The sequence below is a fragment of the Passer montanus genome, unplaced genomic scaffold (genome assembly GCF_014805655.1).
Source record: "Passer montanus isolate IOZ18808 unplaced genomic scaffold, ASM1480565v1 scaffold2, whole genome shotgun sequence".
NCBI classification, from domain to species: domain Eukaryota; kingdom Metazoa; phylum Chordata; class Aves; order Passeriformes; family Passeridae; genus Passer; species Passer montanus.
The window spans coordinates 2622519-2644280 of NW_024366591.1; the positions used below are offsets into that span (position 1 = coordinate 2622519).

A 21762-nucleotide genomic window follows, 5' to 3' on the forward strand; every position below is an offset into this window, starting at 1 on the left:
TAATAGGACTCAGCTGGCCACAAACCTGGGACAGTATTGGCCTTGGTTCAAGAAGATATGTGCTTGAATTTAACCAGGGAAAATTTTACTCATACAGTAAAGGTTTGGTTTGGGGTAGGTCCATTTGGCTCACTCACTGCCAGAATTACTTTTTCACATTAAAGCAGTCAGTAGTATATTCTCAATGTCATAAATCACTGGTGTTAGGTATCACTATACTGTGGCAACTTTGCTGGAACAGTTGGGCTTTGCTTTAGGTGGCTTCTGTATTGACCGTAGCAAACTCTGCATACGCGGTAAATTTCCCAGACTGCTCCCAAACCTGGCGTTGGATTACAAGAGGTAAAATATTAGACTAATACACATCTACAGCTAAGTAAAGTGAACGCTTTGCTAAATAAATGTTAGATCTTGCCATAATGGAACAGTTTTTTATTTATTAGTACTCTCAGCCTAGCAAAAAAGCGTCATGGAAATTTATCAGCCCAGGCAGAAATATCTACTCACCCACACTTTACCGCGATGATTGATGATAATGAAAAAACAAATGATATTTTACTCTCGTGTCAAAAAATGGGAAGGAAAAAAAAAATCCACCATCTCAAGTGAGTAAAATCTTCTCAGGCTGGTTTGAAGCTAAGGACTGTTTGCCTGTTAGGTGTCAGCAGCCAGCCAAAAAATAACCTAACATATCCTCCCTCTCACCCCACCTCGCATCTCACTAGATGCCACTTTTATATTTATTTTAATTGTTCAGCATTTATACCTCTATCATTCAAATGGGTAAAACACCAGAATGTTGATTTTTTTTTTTACACTTTGGAGTAAATTGGTCCTAAGCATGTTTTTCATTCTCATGAAATCCCCAGCCACCCTGGGAGAACACCAGGCAGTCGCACCCAAAGGCTGCTCCATGGGTTTCAGGGGGAGCACAGCACTCATTCCAGGCTCCTGGCAAATGCCATGTTGTAGCTGCCTGGTTCCAAGCTAGTGAGAATAAGCAGGCACAAGCACTCAGCAATGGAGCAAAACCAGCGAGGAGCAGCACGGTTGTCAGCAGCTGTGTGAAATCAGCAAAAGTCAAATCAATCTGCAGCAACACAATGTTTTCCCCAGAGCCCTGACTTACATATTATTTTTACAGGAGGCTTTTCCAAAATTGTAGAATTAAGTACAGCTAGAGATTTGTAAAATAATTAGAAGATCTACAGTCTTTCTCTTCCCCTAACAATATAAGCCAGCACCACATTTTAAGATACTCAAGAGTTCAATGTGAAACAATTCGTGAAATGGATGCCATTTATGCATGTTACAAGATTACAAACTGGAATCTTGAAAATATCACATTTTACTGATGAATCTGTTGTGCTGCCTCTGGTAGGAAGAGGGACGCCTGGTATTTTTGGAAACAAGCGAATTTTTTCTCTTCCCTTCTCTCTACTGATAATACAGCACTAAAATGGAACTTTTTATTTTAATATTGAAGAACTGTACCGTAGTTCAACTTCCAACTCTAAAACAATCACAGAGATCATTTGCTTTTACTGTCCTTCTCAAACACCGGCTTTTTTTCTTTACTGAAAAATACCTTAACTTGAGTTACCGGGCTGGTCCCTCTCTTCTCATTTTTCATCCCAGTGGGTGAAAGTGCCCCTGTCGTATTTGGTGGTTGTGGAGTAGATGGCATTTTGGCTCCAGGAGAAACTTGCATGCTTGCCAGCTGAGCTGCATACAGTTGCTGGAAGACAAGAAGATATACATATATTCCTGCAATATTCCTAAAGAAAGAAGCTGTAAATGCATGGGGTGTTTTTTTCCCCCACTGGTGTTTCTTCTCTTAAAGGATGTTTTTCAGCTCTTGTTTCTGGCTTCCCCTTCTGCTATTTGCAAAAAGAAAAAACAAAGTCTGGAAAACTCCCAAACATCAATTTATTTTTTTTTTATTTGACTTTTGCTGATTTTTTAAATTTTTTCTTCCTTCTTGCTAATGATAGTCATGGCGTTGAGAAAAAAGTTACACTTCACCTGAATATTAAAAACAAAATTGGTAAAATTGTAAGGCTATTTATAAAAAGGAGGTATAAGCCCCTGTCAGAAGCAATAATAATCCAGGTCTTTGCAAGTAATTAACCACTAATTCCAGAAACTTTACTGGGAGCTGCCACAAGAACGCTTTCCTACCAAAAGGCAAAGTTAAAATAGCCAACAAGGTATGTCTCCATCTCTCTGCACAATGATATATGTTCTATAAATGCTAATAATGAGTCTAGGCCTTAAAAGTTCCTGTAAATAGTGATGCAAGTCCAAAAAAAGCTCCAGTGGAACTTTTCAAAAAGTTTAACTGAAACATAGATTTTATATTAAAATAAACAATCCCAACCAATAAAAAGTGTTTACTGAACAAAACCAACTGGGTCCAATTTCTTCCCAGTGACCAAACTTAAACCCTCACCTTGAATTAGCATCATGAATAATTCTTCTGCCATGAACAGGGAAGATCCTAATCCCTCTTCTACACACAGATCTACATAAACTTTGCCTTATTAGTGAGAAAAAAGCCAGGTGGTTTGTATGTAATTTCCAACATTACTATCATTCAGATGGACAAATAAAAAAAATTACAGTAATCAAAAGCAGACCTTTCAGCACATGTAATTAAATGAAAGCTTAATAAAGAATAATTTGCAAGAGCCAGATGTGCTTATGTCATAATTGTTGCTTTCTTTGGAACAATTTTTCTAATATAACAAGCCTCCACAGAAATGAAAGTTACACAATGCTGTAAGTTCAGTGACTCAGTGGCGAGACAAACGCGGGTGGGAGGGGCAGAGTCACAGCTCAGGGTGACAAATGAAAACTATTGTTTGTTTGTTTGTTTCTACCCCTTTCCAGTACCACACAGGAACTGCAAAAGGAACACAGATTAATGTTTTGAAATTAGTGGTGTTTAAATATTTTGGCTAAGGTACAAGGTTTTTTCCTATGCTTGAAGGAAAAAGATTGAAAACAGAACAAAAATCCCAGCTATTGGTGAGGTCCTGGAGAATGAAAATGAAACCTTTTATACGACAGTAGGTGGGTTATTTTCCCCTCATAATACTATCTTATTCCTTTTAGAATATTCTTCAGGTCATCCTTTGCTTGCTTAATAGGATGATCTGCTCAAATGAGAGTAAAAAGCACATTTCACAAACTTTTGAAATCCCGCACGTTCTCAGTTCAGGGATAATCAGGCACTGCACTATATAACACAATAAATTTGTATGCAATTTAGAGACAAAACCCAACAACTATAAAGGCTTTCTCAGTATTCTGTGGTTTGTCTATAAATACTTTTGTTTAACCAATTTAACTTCTTCTTCAACTATCTGAAGAAGAGTTTTTATACCTTACTAAAAGAAAGCTCAAACTTTTGTACTTACAGTACTGTGTTGAACTTTCAAAAGTGTAAAAGGAATTCTGTGTAAAAATAAACTCATATTTGTTAACTAAAGTTCAAATCTTCCTTCTCAGATAAGCCATCAGGGCACAAAAATGTGGGGTATAAATTATTCTTTCTACACTATTCCATTTTTCATAGAAGACAAAACTTGATTGTCAATTGTGGAAACTAAAACAGTGTGGTGGGTTGACCTGGGCTGGCTGCCAGCTGCCCAGCCAGCCACTCTCTGCCTCCCACTTCAGCAGGATGGGGGAGAAAATAAGATGGAAAAGGTCATGGGTCAGGATAAAAACAGGAAGATCTCTTACCTGTTACGACAGAAAAAAAAACAAAACTCAAAAAAACCAACAAAAAAAAACCAAACACCACTTGGCTTGGGAAGAATTTATTTATTCTAATTGACAATAGAGTTGACCGACAAGAAAAAGATAAAGACAAAGATAAATACTACGGCCCTAACCCTGCCATTTCCACTTGAAACTTTCTTGAAAAGATACTTCAAGATCAATGCAAAGATAGAGACACCTGATAGTAGTCAGAGCAAGACTTGCTGGTCACCTGAGTGCCACCAGGACCAGCAACAGAAACACCCACAGCATGTGCAGGATTAACATCAAGAAAAGTGGGCTGTTCTACTGACTATCTAGGAAACTGTTTGATTTTGGAAATGAAACCAGGAAAAGTAGAATAAAATTAGAATTTTTCACCATTCCCCTCCCAGGGTGTTGAGGGCTGTATTGGCTGTAGTGCAAGTCTTGTCAAGGAGAAATCTTTCTAAGGGAAGACAGAATAAAAGGAATTTTGTCATTTACATATCTGCATGTATATATAAAACATGACTGGGTTTTTCCAAGGTCTTAGTACTGACTTTAGCCTGGCATTTCTATAAATTTATTTTAAAACATAAAAGCAAATGTATAAATAAGTAACAGCAATTGGATTTCTGCTTTGCTTAAAACAAAGCTGTTCTACAAGCAAGTACAAATACTGCAAGAATTCACAGCAGTACCAGCAACATTGCTGTGTGGACTGGAAAGCTGTATAAGTTTTAAATACCAGTTTGTATGCAGAGCTAGCCAGTGTGGAAAAATGTGTGCATGCCACTATTGCAGGGAAAAAAGGGGATATTTTTACAAATACCACTGCTGTGGCTCAAAATGGCAATTTAGGACCTCACATTGAGATGGTCAGATTGTGAAGCTTCTATTTGCAAGATTGAGGAGAGGAATAAAACCCAAACATTGAATGAATGTTGACTGTTGGCTTTTAAAGCTCAAAAGCAAAAGCTTCAGTGGAATTTTTCCAACTGAAATTCTTACCTGCAAACTATTTCAGAAATAAAAAAATTAAAATACCCTAAACCCTGAAACATATTTTATGCTAACCACTGACTCAGGAGGCTCTTGATTACAAATCAGATACTCAAAAACACCAAGTATTCTTGACTGTTTTAAGAAGTCTTAAAAATGTATAACCTAGTTTTTACTTTTTTCTCAAAGGTTACAGCATTAGTTTCTTACATTCCAGTTCCCAGCACATAAATAAAACTAATGCTGATTTTGAGTTCCTCAGTGCTCCTGAAATAGTTAACAATTTTCAAGCCCAGATTATTTAAGGTACATAAACAAGGATGCAGATTTGCAGTTTTCAGAACCAGGCTTTGATTGTCAGATTTGACACCTAAGGGTGGGATTTCGAAATGCCACAAGTCTCAGGGCAATGGCAAGTCAAGTCTCACATTTAAGCACCTATGAACTTACAGGCTCACAGACTGAAGCACCTATTACTAAACCCTATTTCAGCTGTAATCAACTAAAAATCCAAGGGGAATTTATAGTTGAGGTCACTATGAGTCTGAATGATGTTCATCTACTTTAAAAAAATTCAGAGTGCTGTACTCAGCATGTGCACAGAACAGCAGAAGCCCATACTGATTTTTTTACCTGGAAATGGCAGAGTTCACACTAAGCCTTTGTTAGAGCTTAGACCTATAACAAGTCAAGAGGAATTGAAAAAGAAACAAAAATAATAATTTTGTTGTGATGGTGATTGTGTTTTCTGCTTCAGAAATTTCCTACAGTACCTGATGAACTATTTGGATTTCACTTTTCTCACAAAAAGTGTCATTTACCTTCTACAATTTATCTAAAAAGCTATAAACTAATTAATAATAGATCATCTTGACTGATCCAAATGTTAAAACCTTTTCTAATGCCATCTAAGTTTCAAAATGCCTTTGTGAGATATTTTCATAACACAGAAGTATAATTGCCTTCACTGCCAGTATTCATTCATGTCTGGCCAGAAGACAAAGGCCTTAGGTTCACACATTGCTCTCAAAAGTTTCAACATTTTTTCATCTAGTTTTTTCAGCTATTTTTCAATAATCAAAGTTTTTTCATTAGCTCAAGCCCCTTTCCCTATAATTTTTCTCTTGCTCATAGGTCTGTGACATTCCTGGACATATTCTCGGCCAAATGAACACAGCAATGTTCTTATGAACACAGCAAAGCTTTCTGTGCTTTCATCCAATGTTTTCCCTTTTTTTGCTGCAGGAATATCCATATTTATCTCTTAGGCTGCATCTTACTGCCTAAAAGGATAAATAAGTTAAGAATTTTAAGAATTAAATGTTACAGAAGTGGCACACAGTAAGGAAAATTGAATGGGCCATAGAATCACAGAATCACTGAAGTTGAAACAACCTCTAAGATCACCAATTCCAACCATTAGCCTGGCCGTTCCATGTTAACCACGTCCCCAGAGTGCCACATCCACATCATAACCCTCTTACCAGGGGATTGTCAAGGACAGGCCCTAGGGAAAAATGGTTTTGAGGAGATACTTCATTAAAGAGTAAGTGATCAGCTGCTGCACAGAGGGAGCTTCTTTAGAGGTACAAGCTCAGGGAGGGAATGAAGGGACCAGTTGCACTCACATACACAGGAGCAGAAAGGCAAGGGCTAGAGACATTTCAGCTGACTGTGGTGAGGGGGCAGTTGGTCACAGCTGAGGGGACATAATTCAGATGTTATTTTTGCAGCAGAATTCTGAAGAAATTATGAGAAAGCTATGTGTGAAACATGAAGATAAGAAAGTGGTTGCAATACTCAGTGCAGCAGATAAAGTGTGGGTGGTGAAGGCTGGCCCAGCAAAATAAAATGCAATGGGTGTATTTGTAAGATGCATCACAAAGAATTTCTGTAGAAGGTGGCTTGCTCGAAGTAGAAAGAAAGGATCTGTTCTAGAAACTTTCACCCTTTTACTTTTTTTCTTGGGAAAAATGCTAAGTTTTATGAACCCTGATTAATTCTGAAGTCTTCCATTACTAAAAATGGAAGCCCTATGTTACATCTTCAACAAATACATTTGCTACAGTAAATGAAACTGAACAATAAAGCTACTGAGAATCAAGTGAGAATCCTTATTTGTCAGCATTTTAAATGAATTGTGCAAAGCTGAAATATCTTATTTATAGAGATGAAAGTTCAGCTATTTAGACAATGAGTAATTTGGTTTCTAAAGATGAAAAACTCTAAGGAGTGACTGCAAGTGCTGTTGAAATCCTGCACTACAAGAGGTAATGCAGTTATTTTTTCCATAGTATATTTAGTAAGGAGTGTTGCAAAGCTATAATACCAGCATTTTCCTTCTGAGTACATAACAACCAGTAATAATACTTAGAACTATCTGATGACAAAGGGTTTTTACAAGTTCACCAAAACCAGCAACATCTTTATTTTTTCCAGCACACATTTCTGAAAGGAAGCTACTGCAACAAAAAAAAAAATCACACCTTCAGTGGGACTGCTTGCTTTTAATTATTGGTGTAGTGGTGTTTGAAAAAAAAAAATTAATATCAAACAGATTAAAGGAAAGAGAGTTTCAGTTTGAAAAAGTTTTTCTTTTGTTTGGAGGAAGAACAGACTAGTGTTCACACCCATGTTTTGGGTGTCACAGATAATAACTATGGAAATAAATTTTCAGTGCTGACCTGAGCCCAGTGTCACTGGTATTACCCTCAGCAGTTCAGGAAAGGCAACCTTTTCAGAAAGCAGTGTAGAAGCATGAATATCCTACCCAAAAATTTCAGACACATCTTAATCTAAGAACTGCTTCTAAAGTAATGATAATTGTACTCATTCCTTCCCATTTTTGTATATAAATATAATATTTTTTGTATTGACGTGTCTTTTGTAACAAAAATGTGTTTAACACTGCAGCTATGTGCTCTACTACAGCACCACGGTCAGAAATGGGATTATAGGCTTATATGTATATATACATATATATATAAAAGAAAATAAATCCCCACCACCCAAAAGGGTTGCTTTTCTCTTTGTTTTAAGATTCTTCCTATATAGATGCTCACAATGAAATGTGGCCTAACAGAAAACAACATCTAGAATCACAAGACAGCCTAAGTAACCCATCAGCAGCTTAACCATGTGACAAACCCAGGGGCAACTCGAAGGCAGCTACAGCCTGTGGAGTCTGCCAAGGAGCCAGATGCCATCACCAGAAAAACACCTTCCAAGGCTCAGCATTTGTGTCCCAGCAGAGCTCTCCACACAAAAGGAGGAGGAGGAGGAAGAGGAGGAAGAGAAGGAAAGGTGAACATAAAATTGTAAAGGAATTGTACATATACATGAAAGCAACACTTAGTTGAATTTTAAAACATAAAACTTGAAATAATCAAAGCTTTTTCTGAAAAAAACAAGATCCCTTCAAGACTGAATATTTTATGCCAAAAGTGAATGTTTTCTTTTGTTTCTGTTACCTGTTAAACCAGTGTATTTTATAAATTTATTATTATGAAATTTAGATGTCTCAGAAGCATTTTCTCAGTTTATCTGAGAAAAAATGCTAACAAAGAAAAATACGGTGAATTTCACAGACATTTTAGGACTGTGGGCCAGACTCTCATTTTCATGTGTGCCACCACACAGATAATAAATAGCTTAGTATTTAAGAACCAACAAGTATGCATCATCTTAACTCAGAATTTTAGGCTGAATAACTGAGACTTATTTGGCTCTACATGGGTATATCTGAAAAGGCACTGATCAAGCACGGCTACATGAAATTAGAATAAAAATTAGGGAAAAGGTGTCTAATTTAGAAGCAAGATAAATAAAAAGTAATAATTATTGAAAATACTTCTGTTTCTACAGAACCCAGTGTTACAAAGATACGCATAGCTTGCTTGTAACAGCAGCATTTTTTCTTTCCCTGTTTCCACATGTCTAATGCATCCATAGTGGACATAACGTTCTGATTTTAAACAGCCATAGATCACTCTCCTGCAGAGTCTGCTCAGCATCAGAGTGTGAATATTCTCTACATCTTCCCCCAATACACCAAATACCTCTGCAAAAAGGCACTGAGGTGCAACACAAACAGGCAGCTAATGAATTATCATAACTAATGTCATAATAACAAAGATTGTTGCTGTGATTATTTATGCGCTTGCTGACTAATGTGCTCTCCGATTTATTAAAACCCAATATGTGCAAACAAACGAACTGTATTTGTGGAAATACAAATAATACATTTTGTAGTCACAGGCAAAGTTGGAGGCATTCAGTTTTCCCTTTACATTCAACTGTGCATTGAAAAATATTCTTTCTTACCTAAATAATGATTTTACCAGTTATTAATTTTCATTCACTTCAGATCTTTTGGCTTGTTTGTTGGTTTGTTTGGTTGTTTGCTTGTTGTTTTTTTTAACTATTAACACCAGGTAATTTCAGTGTCTGTCAGTTGCTATTGTATACTGTGTCGAGGGAAATTTTTGTGTGGCCCTAAATTCCCTTCAGTTCCTGTCTCCTTAGGAGAGATAAATGCCTGTATTGCTTCACTCTCAAGCAGCAAAGTAACAGTTACCTAATTTCACCACTGAGGGTCTGCCGGTCCCAAGTCCTTTCACTGGCCACAAATTCTTTGTACTGGTTCAGAAAAAGAAAAATCACTCTCATCTCTCCTGCTGCCCTGCTGTGGCTAATGGCCAGCCCAAACTGAAAATAAAAGAATCTCTCCACATTTCAGATACTGCAGCATGTATTGTTGTAGTACTGCAAAATAACAGCTTTATTTTGTTAAAAGGGTCTAACTTTAAGTGGACCATGGAATATTTATGGCTCTCAGTAGTCCTTTGAAAGAGTTATCTTATGTTTTTATGCCGATCATGGGTCAGAGGTTCAAATCAGCACTTCTTTCTGTCACTCCTTATATGTTTTACTATAATTTACAGCTCAGCAAGAGGACTCATAAAACAAAAGTGTCTATTTTACTTCAGCAACTAATTCTAGCTAATCAAAGCTTTCCAGCAAAACAACCCAGCATGAAACTCTGCGTGGAAAATATGCAGAGAACAAAGCGTTTTGTCAAATAACACATCTCATGATGTAAACACATATGTCTCTTATAGGAAATTTTATCGCTTCCACATTATCGGCACACAAAAGGAGCATTCTTGCTGCAGACCTGGTGCGACTGTGGAGCCATCGTCATTGGAAACAAGAGCCTGATTAGGTTCCCACACAGATATGAATAGATTTTCTTTTTTTAGTGTAATGCTGCCTTTCTTATTTCTTAAACAGACTAGTAATTGTGGCTGTAAAAACAGTGGATTGTGTTTGGACGACATTTGTTTCTTCATATTTTTTTTAGCTACCCAATGACACCAATTATCCCATATGGTTGTCCTCTTCTGGAAAGTCTGAGTTAATCCACAGCTGTGAAGATGAAGACGCACCCAGCAGGCTCTAAATCTGGTGGGTCTCTTGTCTGTTAATAGAGTCCACAGTCTGCTGGACAGATGTTAAGAGGATCTGTATAATAAGTCAGTGACAAAGACACAGACTTCTTCTGAGGAAAACAATTAGCCAAAACATATATATTCTTCATAGTTTTTCATTTTTTGCTTCATCTTTTGGGGAAGAAAATTTGCCTTACTTCATAGAGGAACCCCACGGCACATACAATAGGTCCTGCTCAAAATATGAATGGACTAACAAACCACATTGGCATGTGTTCTGAAGAAATGGAAGATCTTTTTGTCCATGACCCATCCCTATGTGCTGTGGGTCTTGCACTATTATTTTCAGTTTGGGCTCATTCATCATAATATCGGGGGAGCCTGAATAGGTATTGTCAGCTTTAAAATATCTACTTACATTTGTAATGTGAGGGGAAAAGTAAACTGAAGATGAAATTAACATTTTACTAGTTTTTTGTTAAAAGTTATTAACGTTGCCTTTTCTAAAATAAAGGGATTACAGATAATATTTCTCATCCGCATGCCGATGTTATGGGAGGAAAACTAACTAACTAACTAACCAAAACCTCAAAAAAAACCAAAAAACAACAATAAAATCCTCATTTTAAAATAGCAAAAAAACCCAAAACTCCCAAACCAAAAAAAAACCACCCAAAAAACACAAGGAAAGAATGTGGAATGAAAAGACACCTGCAGCAAGATCCATGTTTAGAGCCTCACTCACTTTTTCCTATCCTCACCTTTTTCTCACTCTGGCCTGACAGCACAGACATCAAAACCCCAAAGTCTTTCTCAGTTCCAGTCATGTAAATTTGGAGAAATGCTACAGACTTAAAATACATGCACCAGTGCAATAAAGAACTAACTTGCCTTCAGGCATATGTGCATTAAGATGCTCTTAAGATCACTTCTGTTTCGTTTGCAAACTGTATTTCTTGTTCTCCTGACCTCCTCCTGCTTTGAGACAATGAATTAGAAATGGCCATCAAAACAGCTCTCTCTGCTTTGCTCTCTGAATGCAGGAACTCTCATGCAGGCATCACCCCTGAGATCAGATTGTGCCCCTTGGAAATCAAATGGCTTTGATTTCATTGAATTATGACAATTAAATACAATCTCTCATCAGCAACTGCCTGTTCACATATTTACTGTAAAGCTGCAGAGAGAGCAAAGAAAGAATGTTTAGAGCTCAAATGAATTATCAATCACTGCAAGGGGCTAAGACAATGTACATAATTTGGCACCTGGCAGTTGTCCCTGTAATATTGTGTTTGTTTCCTCTTAGGAAGTAAAGCTGATGGTTTATTAGCCTTACAGCACCTTGAAAAGTTTTCAAGATAAAATGTCACCCCATCAACATATGAAGATGCTGGGAATTTTTTGTGAGACAGCATGAAAATAGTGAAAGAAAAGTTCATGTTCTGCAAAAAAAAAATTCAAAAATATTTCCTGAAATTTTTACACAACTAAATTTCAGACAGTACTTCAGACATTTTTATATCACCACAGAATACATGTAACATTGTGTCTATTGAAAGAAAATGACTACTCATCTCACAGTGTCAGTGAGCGTGATATTGAATCAGACTTTCAATTTTTTCCAGTGTCACTGGTTCAAAAATCTAATGCTGAAAAGTATAGGTACTGATCCTCAGTCCCCCAGAGAGAAAACTAAATTTTTGCCATGTCAGAAAAGAACAAAAGGTTGTCCAAAAGCTGACAGGGGGAAAAGAGTAACAGCTACCAAAGCACAAAAACAAACAAAGCAAAACAAAAACAAATTTAAAAACATATATACAGAATTGAAGGCCTTCTGTGTCAGTACGGAGCTCTTACTTTCTGAAGAACAATTCCCCTGCTAAGCCACTGACTGGAGAGGCAAAAATCCTCACTGACTTGGCGGCCGTGTCACACCTCATTTCACTCTTTTTATTTTTTTTTTCCCCTTTCCAAACAGACTGAGTGTTGGTCTTCTGAGAATATGATGCTAAGCCACTTTTCCTGTAGAGTTTTTAAACTGGGCCTCTGAGAAAGGGTTTGATACAATTCAATGACTGAAGTAATACCTTTGTCCATCTGAGCATTAAATGGCCCATTGAAATACAGCTTAGTTAGAAAGAATTTCAGCAAATGGTGCTTTCTAATTTTTATTATTATTATTATTATTCCTTTCCCAACAGATTACAGTCTAGATCTGAAAATGCAGTTCAATCACTTTTGGTTGCCTCTTAGGTCAGGCCTTTAGCCAGTGTTAATTAAATATAACCCCTTCAGAATACTGGAGGTTAAATGAGAGCAACAAACTGGTCTTCTTCAAATATTACCTCATGCTCTCAAAAAAGCTGTATTTTGTTTGGGAGGACCCTTGTTTAAACCCATTGCTCTTAACAATAAAAAATTTACTGGGAGCAGGGAGAGGGAAAAACATGCTAAATGCTATTTTATCCAACAGCCAGTAATCACTAAACATTAAACACCTATTTCCATGCAATAGACTATGTCTATTGTGTTTAAATAACACACATCATAAAGGAAAGTGCAGCAGCAGACAATTTAGGCTGTAGCAGCACATACAGCAGAATTTTCGACTTGATAAAGTGAAACTATAAAGAGTCGATGCATAAGTCAGACAGCTTCCATACCTAATATCCTTCCCTGCAGCTATTAGAAGTTCACATTTTTGTCTCTAGTAGGCATGCACATTAGTTTACCTACAATTTCCTCTATTCAGTCACATTTTGTTGTCTGTTCCCTACAATTTGACTAGAGCATGAAATTGGAAAGTAGCTGAAATTGTCGTTTTTTCATCTTAGTGATTTTAAATTAAAAAAGGAGGCTTTCGTGCGGGCCATTTGTTTGCTGCTTCGTAAAAAAGTTTCCTCAAGTATTCATAATAATTTTACTATCAGGTGAAAGCAAGCTTTTTAACACATGGCAATTAGTCTTGTCTTTCTGAACATGACTTTACCGTAAATACTCCTCCTTGACTATCCCTTTGTCCCAAGATTCCTTAGAAGAACGCAACCAAGCGATAATTCAGCATTATTGCTGCTCCAGTGCACTAATCGCTTAAAGCGCAGCGAGGACCCTATGTTTACTGCCACAAGGCTCCTCCAGCCTCCCGGCCCAAGGCAGGCTTCCCAGCCCAGCAGCATCCAGATGTCAGGAGGAATATCCAGGTCCTGATGCAGCATGCTGCTCCATCCCAGTATGGCCCAAACATCTGTTTCATCTGCTGGCGCCCAACCTGCCGGATACACCGAGGTGGCCGCGCAAAGGAGGGGAGAGGGAGGCCGGGAGGGAAATGCTGCAGTTGCACAGCTCACTGTACATGTCCCTAAAAATTCTATATCAAGCAGATATCAGGAAGGACAATGTGATAATTAAAAAAGAAAAAATTAAAAACCAGCCACTCTATACACACCATATATTTAATATTTTTTTTCCCCCTAGTGGGGCAACAGCCCAGAACTCATTAGCTTCTCATCTTACTAACTTCACTCTGGTTCAGTTATTTGTGGTGTAAGAAAAGGACAAAAATAAGGAAAAGCACAGAAGCACGTAACACAAACTCCTTGTTGTGGTTATAGCAACTACTCTTTATAAAAAAGAAAATAAAAACAGCCAAAAGCACAACTTAAAAATGAGACAAACTTAGGCATCTCCTACATATTTATAATTTCCTGTAGATAGTAACTGAGGGGCTCAAAAACAATAAGCATCTTTTGTCTAAAAGAAAGGAGTATGTAAACATTGACACTTTATCTTGTGGCACGACAAAAAACAGCAAACATTTTAGTTGATCTAGATTAAGTTCTGACAAGGAATAAAGGATTGTTAACTGTTCTCATCTCTCCCACTTTGTGTATCTATTCTCTTGTATTTTTGCTCGTGACAATAATGGAATAGTTGCCTGCTCCCATGCAAATTCATTGAGTTGTTTATGAAAGCAAGATCAAAGCCCAAACTGAAAGCGCCTCTTTTTTCCCTGCTGCATTTTTCTCCAGAGGAGAACCTAATGAGAGGCTGCTAAAGCAGGAATCTTGCACTCTCACAGTGCAACCTACCAGCTCACCCTTTTCCCTGGCCAGCCTGGGGACACATCTCACCTTAGGAACACAGAGGGTGGGAGACAGCGAATTCTGTTTTGTCCCACCTCGGCATGAGGTGAGCACCTGGACCCAGGAAGGAGGAATCATCCCTCAGAGCTTCCATTTAAACACTCTCTGTGCATCTGAACAAGTCACCATCTTCCCTGTGCTCCTTCTGAAATGGATCCACTGCTGCTGCAATACCACAGCACTTGAACTAGGTACCTCTGAATACAACCATCAGGTACTCCTAGTAAATATAAATGTCAGCATTAATAAAACCACTGCTCTAATAAAATATTGTAAATAACAAGGAAAAAAAATACTTCATCAAGTATCTATCACCATTTCCTCTGCAGGAGGATAGGAGAAACATCAGTAAAACCTTTCTCTTAAGCACAAAGATTTGCATTCCTTCATTTAATGCTGTCAGATGACTGATGTGCTACTTTTTGATCATAATTCTCCTGTTACTTACCACGCACAGGAAAGAACACAATAGCCTTATCTCTGTTGCTCTCCCATATTGTATATTGTACTACACATCTTGAAATTTTGCAAAAAAATCTTCAACATTTTTCATTATTTTACAAAATAACTGTGAGACGCTCTGCTTAGATACCTATGGTAGAAAGCCAGTCACAGCAAAGGACAACTGCTTTTGCTTGGAAAAGTAATTTGAAGTTTCCAGCAGATTATGTTTTTCAAGAAAAAATGTGAAATGTTAAAGATAAATCTGTATGTGATTTGTTTCTATGTTATACTATGAGAATTTGCTACTGGCATTTTTTTAGCATAAATTCTTCCTTACAAAAATTGAGGATGACACTAAAGGTAACACTAGCAAGCTCACCAAGGAAAGCAAGCAAGGACCAGGCAGCATGGCTCTACACACACCTATAAACAAAGACTCTGGTGTTTTAAACTCTTCTTATATCCAAAGAAAGTGAATAAGCAGTACTTACTTAAAGCAAAATATATCCAGATCTATCAGAAAAATATGAAAATATAACCAGATGGTTGCATCAGAGCACAGGTTTTTTCATTCACTTTATGCTATCCTAGTATTACCTTCTCTGGTGCACTGTAAATCAGATTATTCATAAGAAGAATTTTAAATGTTTTCTGGTATTCTTGCAGAAGCTCTTCCTTAAAACTCTGGGTTTTATCCCTTACTACTAATATAAAGTATTTTTTACAATAAGTGTGAGAGGTCTATATGAAAAGCAGCTTCCTTACAAATTTAGATCATCTCACACACTTCACCCATAGAAATGTTTTCTGCACTAAAGCTAGAGTAAAAAAGAAGGAGGACCCCCAACACAAGGGGAGAAAAATTATATGACTGAAAAGCAATTAATTACAGTAAGTTTGCTGAAGGGATGATAGCTATCAAAGCTTTTCAAATTTTGCATTTCAGAATTTCTGATATTTCTTTCAAAAAACGTTAACACATAGATGGGCTTTGTGAGAAAAGTCAGGAGTTTCATTCTGCTGCATGTCAGCAGGATTACAAGCAATTATGAGTAACTGCTTGTTGAGCTGTGTGAAATGAGTTGGTGAATGAGTTTCCTAGTGAGCACATGTCCATGTCACTGGTACGACTGCCAGTAATATAGACAATTTTAGCTGAAGGGGTCTAAAAACATAATTATTCTCCTAATCCTATAGGATATGTTTCCGCAATTGTTGCTTCTAGTGTACACATTCTAGGTCTGTCACCCTGGTGGCACGCAGGAAAACTGAGGCATAAGCAAGAAAAAAGGAAATCAGGACATGGGAGGGAAAAAATGGGGCAGTAAACCTTCTCTAGATATATCTCCTAAAATCTGGCATAGATTGGTGGGTTCATTCCCTCTCTGACCATCCAGATGGAGAAACTGTCTAACATGACAATGCAGCATTTCCCTTGCAGAACTGTGCCGACACAGAACAGGGAAACTGAGCACTCACCACTGCTAAGCACAGTGAGAGGCAAAAGCTCAACAATTAAATTCCTACGTGCTCCCATGGCAGAATAACGAGACACCGTCGCCGCAATAAACGGGTGCAAGTCAGGCAAAGGAAGAATCCCATTTAAACTGCCTCTCCCAATTCCCACATCTGAATCCCCATCTTGTGAGGAGAAGATGCTGAGGCAACTCTACATTTAAGAGCTGAATATTTGAAAGTGCTGCTTGGGATTTGAAACTGCAATGTTTTCTTACTTTTATAAGAGAGACAGTTCCTGTGGTAGCTCGCAGCCATTCTACAATTTTCACTAGCAAAAATGGACAGAAGACAGGGATATAATAAATATATACTGGCTCTACTGATCAGGAGAAGCTTTATCAGTCAGCTGGGGCACATCTGGGAAAAAAAGTCACTCAGGTGCATCTCTAGCATCCCATTCAATTAACATACCATTAAAAATGGTTTGTCCCTGTTCAGCCTGCTGCGTTACCTGATAAGTCAACACAGTTAAAATGTATATTTAAATGCAGAAAACAGTGAAATGTTTTCTTTGTGAAGCAGAAAACAAGCCCCGCTTACAGGCATTTTAAAGCATTAGAAATAATTGTGCTTTACAGGTTGCTTAGTAGATCGGTCACACTGATCTTTTACCACATATTTTGAACTTTCATGCACCTTCAAGGAAAATTAAATAACTTCCTCATAGGAAGTACACACAAAATTATGCAAAACATATTCAAATGGTGCTTATAAAAATTACATCTAAGAAAAAAAAATCACATTTGCACCTCAAAACCAGGTAACCGGGAACTTACTATTATAAATTCATTGGAAGATGATTTATTTTACACCAGCAAATGTGGATTTGGTGTAAGATTGCTGTGCTTTCTGAACTGCAGTGGGTGTGATGATACTTCAGCAGCAGTGCTGGGACTGAGTTAAATATGTTATGAGGCCTGAACAACCCTTCCCTAGGTGCTGAAAACAGCAGGAGAAGAGAGGGCCTGTACTGGATGAATTACCCTGGACAGTTCACAGAAGTGTTATTAAATAACACTGTAAACTGGATAAACCTGGTGATTTGTTCTGTGTCTAGAGCCTAGCACAAATGTTTCAACTGCATTGAAAGGACTTTGCCTCTTTGATTTCTCACTTCACTTCCAAAAATGCCAGTGGACCTGACAGCACACTCACTATTCCTACACCTGAAATACATTTCCATTTGTTTTCATGCTTTGCTATAATTCATGGCCAACAATAAAATACGTGCCCTATTATGTCTACTTCACTAGATTTTGTGACAGATTCTTTTAAGTCTCAAATAATTCCTTAATAGTGAAATTTAAGCATGATGTGTGATCTTCTTGTACGCCTGAAGACGCTCCTCCCTCCTGTCTTTTTCAGGACTGACATGCAAACCTTCTGGTGTGCCCTCAGCCATATGTAGCCTTCATGCTGAGTCTGAGGAACAGACAGATGAATCCACTACTTTCTAGTTAGGACACCTTCCTAGCTCCTCAATCATATGGATTCTAAAAACATCACAGACCAAACATATTTTAAACAAGCAGTGCCCTGAAGGCCACACCATTCCTATTTCACCATCCGTAAAGCCTCTTCAACTTTGTGATAGCATTATCCACACACTGGTTTGATGAGTTTTATCTCATTTTCTGTGAATTTCCCTCTTTTTTTGAACTGGGTCAGTGGGAGGGCATATGCTCTTCTAATCAAAGACCCTCAGAAATGAACCAGGTGATGATATCTTTCGGGTCCAGGCATCTTTAAGAGAATTTTTCTGCTTCCTTAGAGCACACACGTGTGTGTTAGTTTACACCTAGAAGCTCTAATCTAAACCACCCTGGTTATTAGAACTTTTAGTTCAGATGAAAGGTAAGTTTTTCTTTTTCTCTAGCAATTAGTCAGGATGGAATGATAATACTGGCATATATTATTTTCCTTTGTGCACAGACCTGACTTAAAAGACATTTTTGTCTTTAATCTGGTTCCTGCTTAGTTCCTAAACAACCCAACGTGTTAACACCATCACAGGAAAAAATCCTTCATGTTGGTAATTTGTAGCCAAATTAAGCAGCTTGCTCTATGGTTATCAGAAGTATAATAAAATTCCAGAAACATACTCACTTGCAGCTAATTCCTGTAAGGCACACACCATATACATTTCTAGAAAGCTTGAAGGAATCCAACTGCCAGCTCAGAGTATGCCTCACAGTCAGCCTATTCCCCAAAGGGATGCCACAGTTTTGAAAGAGATTTAAAAAACGTGCTCATCCCCTGATGGCACTCTGTAGTACTGGTGCCTCTGGTGCTCTGTCAGTAAATGCAGCAGTAACTTATTTGCTTCTTACTGGCTTCTGAGTGAATACATACCCCAGGGAGGCAGCTTTGCAAAGCACAATGATTTTAAAATAGAGCCTGGGCTTTCAGCGAGGGGCAGCCAGTGGTTAAGGCAGCAAGAACATCTTGTTGATGCTGCGGGCTCAGCCTCTCCCAGTCACTTGGGCTCCAGCTTCTGCCTTGATATAGACTGAAGAGATGCAGGAAACCTCCTGCCATCCAGCCTACAAGCATGATATCCTTTTAAACATACAAGTTTCCTGATAAGTGAGTTGATGTCTGCGCCACTTAGGATCTCAATGGTAAATTCTCCCTGGAACAGCATATGGGCCTGGAAGGCAGCTGTCCTGCTTGGTGAGATCTAAGGGTGCAAAAGGTGGGAATCCTGCCAGGAGCCTCATCCCTAGCTGCCAGATTGAAAAGTCTTCCCTCTTGGGAGAGGAGAGCAGGACAGGAGCACTACCCAAGGTGGAGGAGGGGTTGGGCATCTGAAGGGAAGAGAAGGAGAGCTGTGCCAGGCTGCGTGACAGTCTGGTGGCTACTCTCCTTCCTGCAGTGGGAGCAAACACCAGCCCTGGAATGAACCTGGGCTTGCCTAGAACTGCTACAGACTATAGGAACTGTCTCTTTCTTAAACATTGCTATAATTTTTTTATTAAATAACATGACACTGTTCCAATAGGCAAGAAGGAGCTTAACCAAGGCATTCTGCTTAAAGCAGTTACTGGAGGTGCAGGGCATGAAATGGGTGAGAAAAGGCTCTTGCAGCTGCAATGCTGCTGCACCAGGCTGATTACTCTGGCCAATGGCTCTGTTTGTTTGTCTGTCCATTTTTGCCAACTAGAAGAGAAGAGGGAGACTCCTGTTCCCTGTGATGTTACTGGGGGAGATAGGAAAATCCTCCTGGGGAAAAAATTAATCATAAGTGATATTTTACTGCAAAAAGTCTCAATCTTGATGGGCTGTCCTTTCCTGATGAAAATCACTTTGCCAGATAATTCAGGGCTGAAGATGAGAAGGGGTAGGAGAAGACAGAGTACTAAGAAATTCTGCAAAGAAAGGAGGTCATATGGTAAAATATTGACTCCATGACATCATTTTCATTGATACTGCCACTGATATAATTCAACTTGATAACACAGATATTACATACAGAGACATAAACATTCAAGTAGGGAAAGGCACAAGTATAACTATTTCATTGATTTTAATTAAATTTTCCTGAGTATTGCAAGGTTGGCATATTTTTAATTTTATTTCCATTAAAGGGCGTGCTTGGTCTCTCAGAGCCTTAATAAAATCTTCTTTCGACCTCCCTCCTTTCTCTGCTACAACCTAAATTTCTACATGAGAAAAGGACCAAAATATGTAATTTACTACTTCCATATGCTGAAATTTGCACACACCATCCCCTTAATTTAGACCACTATTCACTGTATCATAATAAGCAACATTCTGTTAAAATATGTCCACCTAGAGCTCAGTAGTCTTTGAATGCTAGATAAAATCATTCTATAAGGCTAATGAAGACAGAAACTCTGCCTGTAACAATATTAAGTTTGTTTTCTCTGGTGATTTGAAGAAGTGAGCAATCTGTCAGTAATACATTGAGGGAAATTACTTGTCTTGTAGGAATTCCCGCTGACAGTCACTCACTCACAGTGCTGACCCAAACATCTACCCGCTGACAAACAAATTACAGTGTCTAACTTTGAAAAGGTAACTAGCTGTTTTTAATTTTTATTGGTCTCACCAAATCTCTCTCATATTTACCCAATCCCCATTCTTCACTGTGTTAAAAAAAAAGGGGGAAAAAAAGAAGAAAGAAAGAAAATGGAAAAACCCATGGTTTCTTGCATTTGAAAAAATTATTACTGCCTACATCCAAGAGTGTTATGTCAGATAAAACTGTTAAACTGTGTCTAACCAACATTAAGACTGGCAGCCCTGCCAGTGACTGACTGGGTGAGTGAACACATTACTGAGACAGCATTGTAGAAATTAATTTTCTTCAATAAAGTGATTTTTAAGGCTCATATATTTCACAATCTAAACATATGTCACTGTTTCATAAACAAAATAAATGGATTAAAATAATACATTACCAATATGCTGACACATGGAGATATTTTAATTAGAAATACTTAAGCTGCGTGATATTTAACTGCTATATTTGTTGAAGAGGAGCATGCATCATTTAGTAAGACATAAGGCAGGTACATCACTTTGCATGATGTGGTACCAGAGTGGGACCAAATCACCTCCAGTGTGAGCTCTCACTATCAGATCACATTAGCCCCACTGAAAAATCGTGTTAAGGTTACAGCATACAGAGGAGACTCCATAAGAGCAGCCATTCACTAAAACAACTTCTTCATTGAAATAATAAGTCACCCAGATTCTGGTTCCTGAGAAATAATATTTCTTCACAAAGGGATACGTTTAACAACTCAGCTATTTAAAGGCCATATTTACATGACTGTCGCATTACATTGGCCTCTTTCCTGCATTCTTCTTGACTTACTTTGAGGACCAGCACTAAAATAGCTGAGGAAAGCAAATGTCAACTATGCCCTGAAATTTATACGTGTGAGAGAATTGGAATAAGTAGAAATGTAATATATTGTTTACTGTACCAAGTGCCCTCTGTTCTCTAAAGGTCAAAAGCATTGTAACCTTGGCGTTACAGTTTCTGATTGTTCCCAGGGTTAAATACATTATCAAAATTAATGGTTCAAACCCCTCAACCTCCAGATATATGAGTATTCATGCCTCCATCTGCTGAACTGTTCAACTAAAAATAGCATTCTTTGGCCTTCCCTCTACTAATATTGTGCCCCTGAGGCAGGCTATGCAATGCTTCAGCAGTACACTGGATCTGCACCCAGCAGTATAAAAAAAGGTCATTTACTTCGTCTGCAGCTACAGGAGAGTATGGAGGTGAGGGATAAAATGGGAGGACAGAAAATAAATAGGCAGTTAAAATTTAGTGTGTTTAGTTAAAATTTTCTCTTTTTTTTTTTTTTTCCAAACTGTATTATAAAAACTTCAGGTTCCAGGAACACAGCTGCAACTATAGTTAAGATTCGCCAAGGTTCATTAGTGTTATAAGCGATAAATTCTGAAGGACAAATTAC

General features: G+C 38.0%; 1 protein-coding gene across 11 annotated transcripts in view; it reads right to left on the minus strand.

Moving 5' to 3' along the window:
• The window catches only part of SOX6 (SRY-box transcription factor 6), a 375549-nt gene that overhangs the window by 66415 nt on the left and 287372 nt on the right, over window positions 1–21762 (minus strand). For 10 of the 11 annotated variants that reach the window (XM_039707456.1, XM_039707454.1, XM_039707455.1 and 7 more), the window contains one exon: window positions 1589–1738. The exons of the other annotated variant lie outside the window; for it this stretch is intronic. In XM_039707456.1, the coding sequence (XP_039563390.1) occupies window positions 1589–1738 (150 nt within the window). The remainder of the gene's footprint in view (window positions 1–1588; window positions 1739–21762) is intronic. 11 annotated transcript variants of the gene reach the window in all.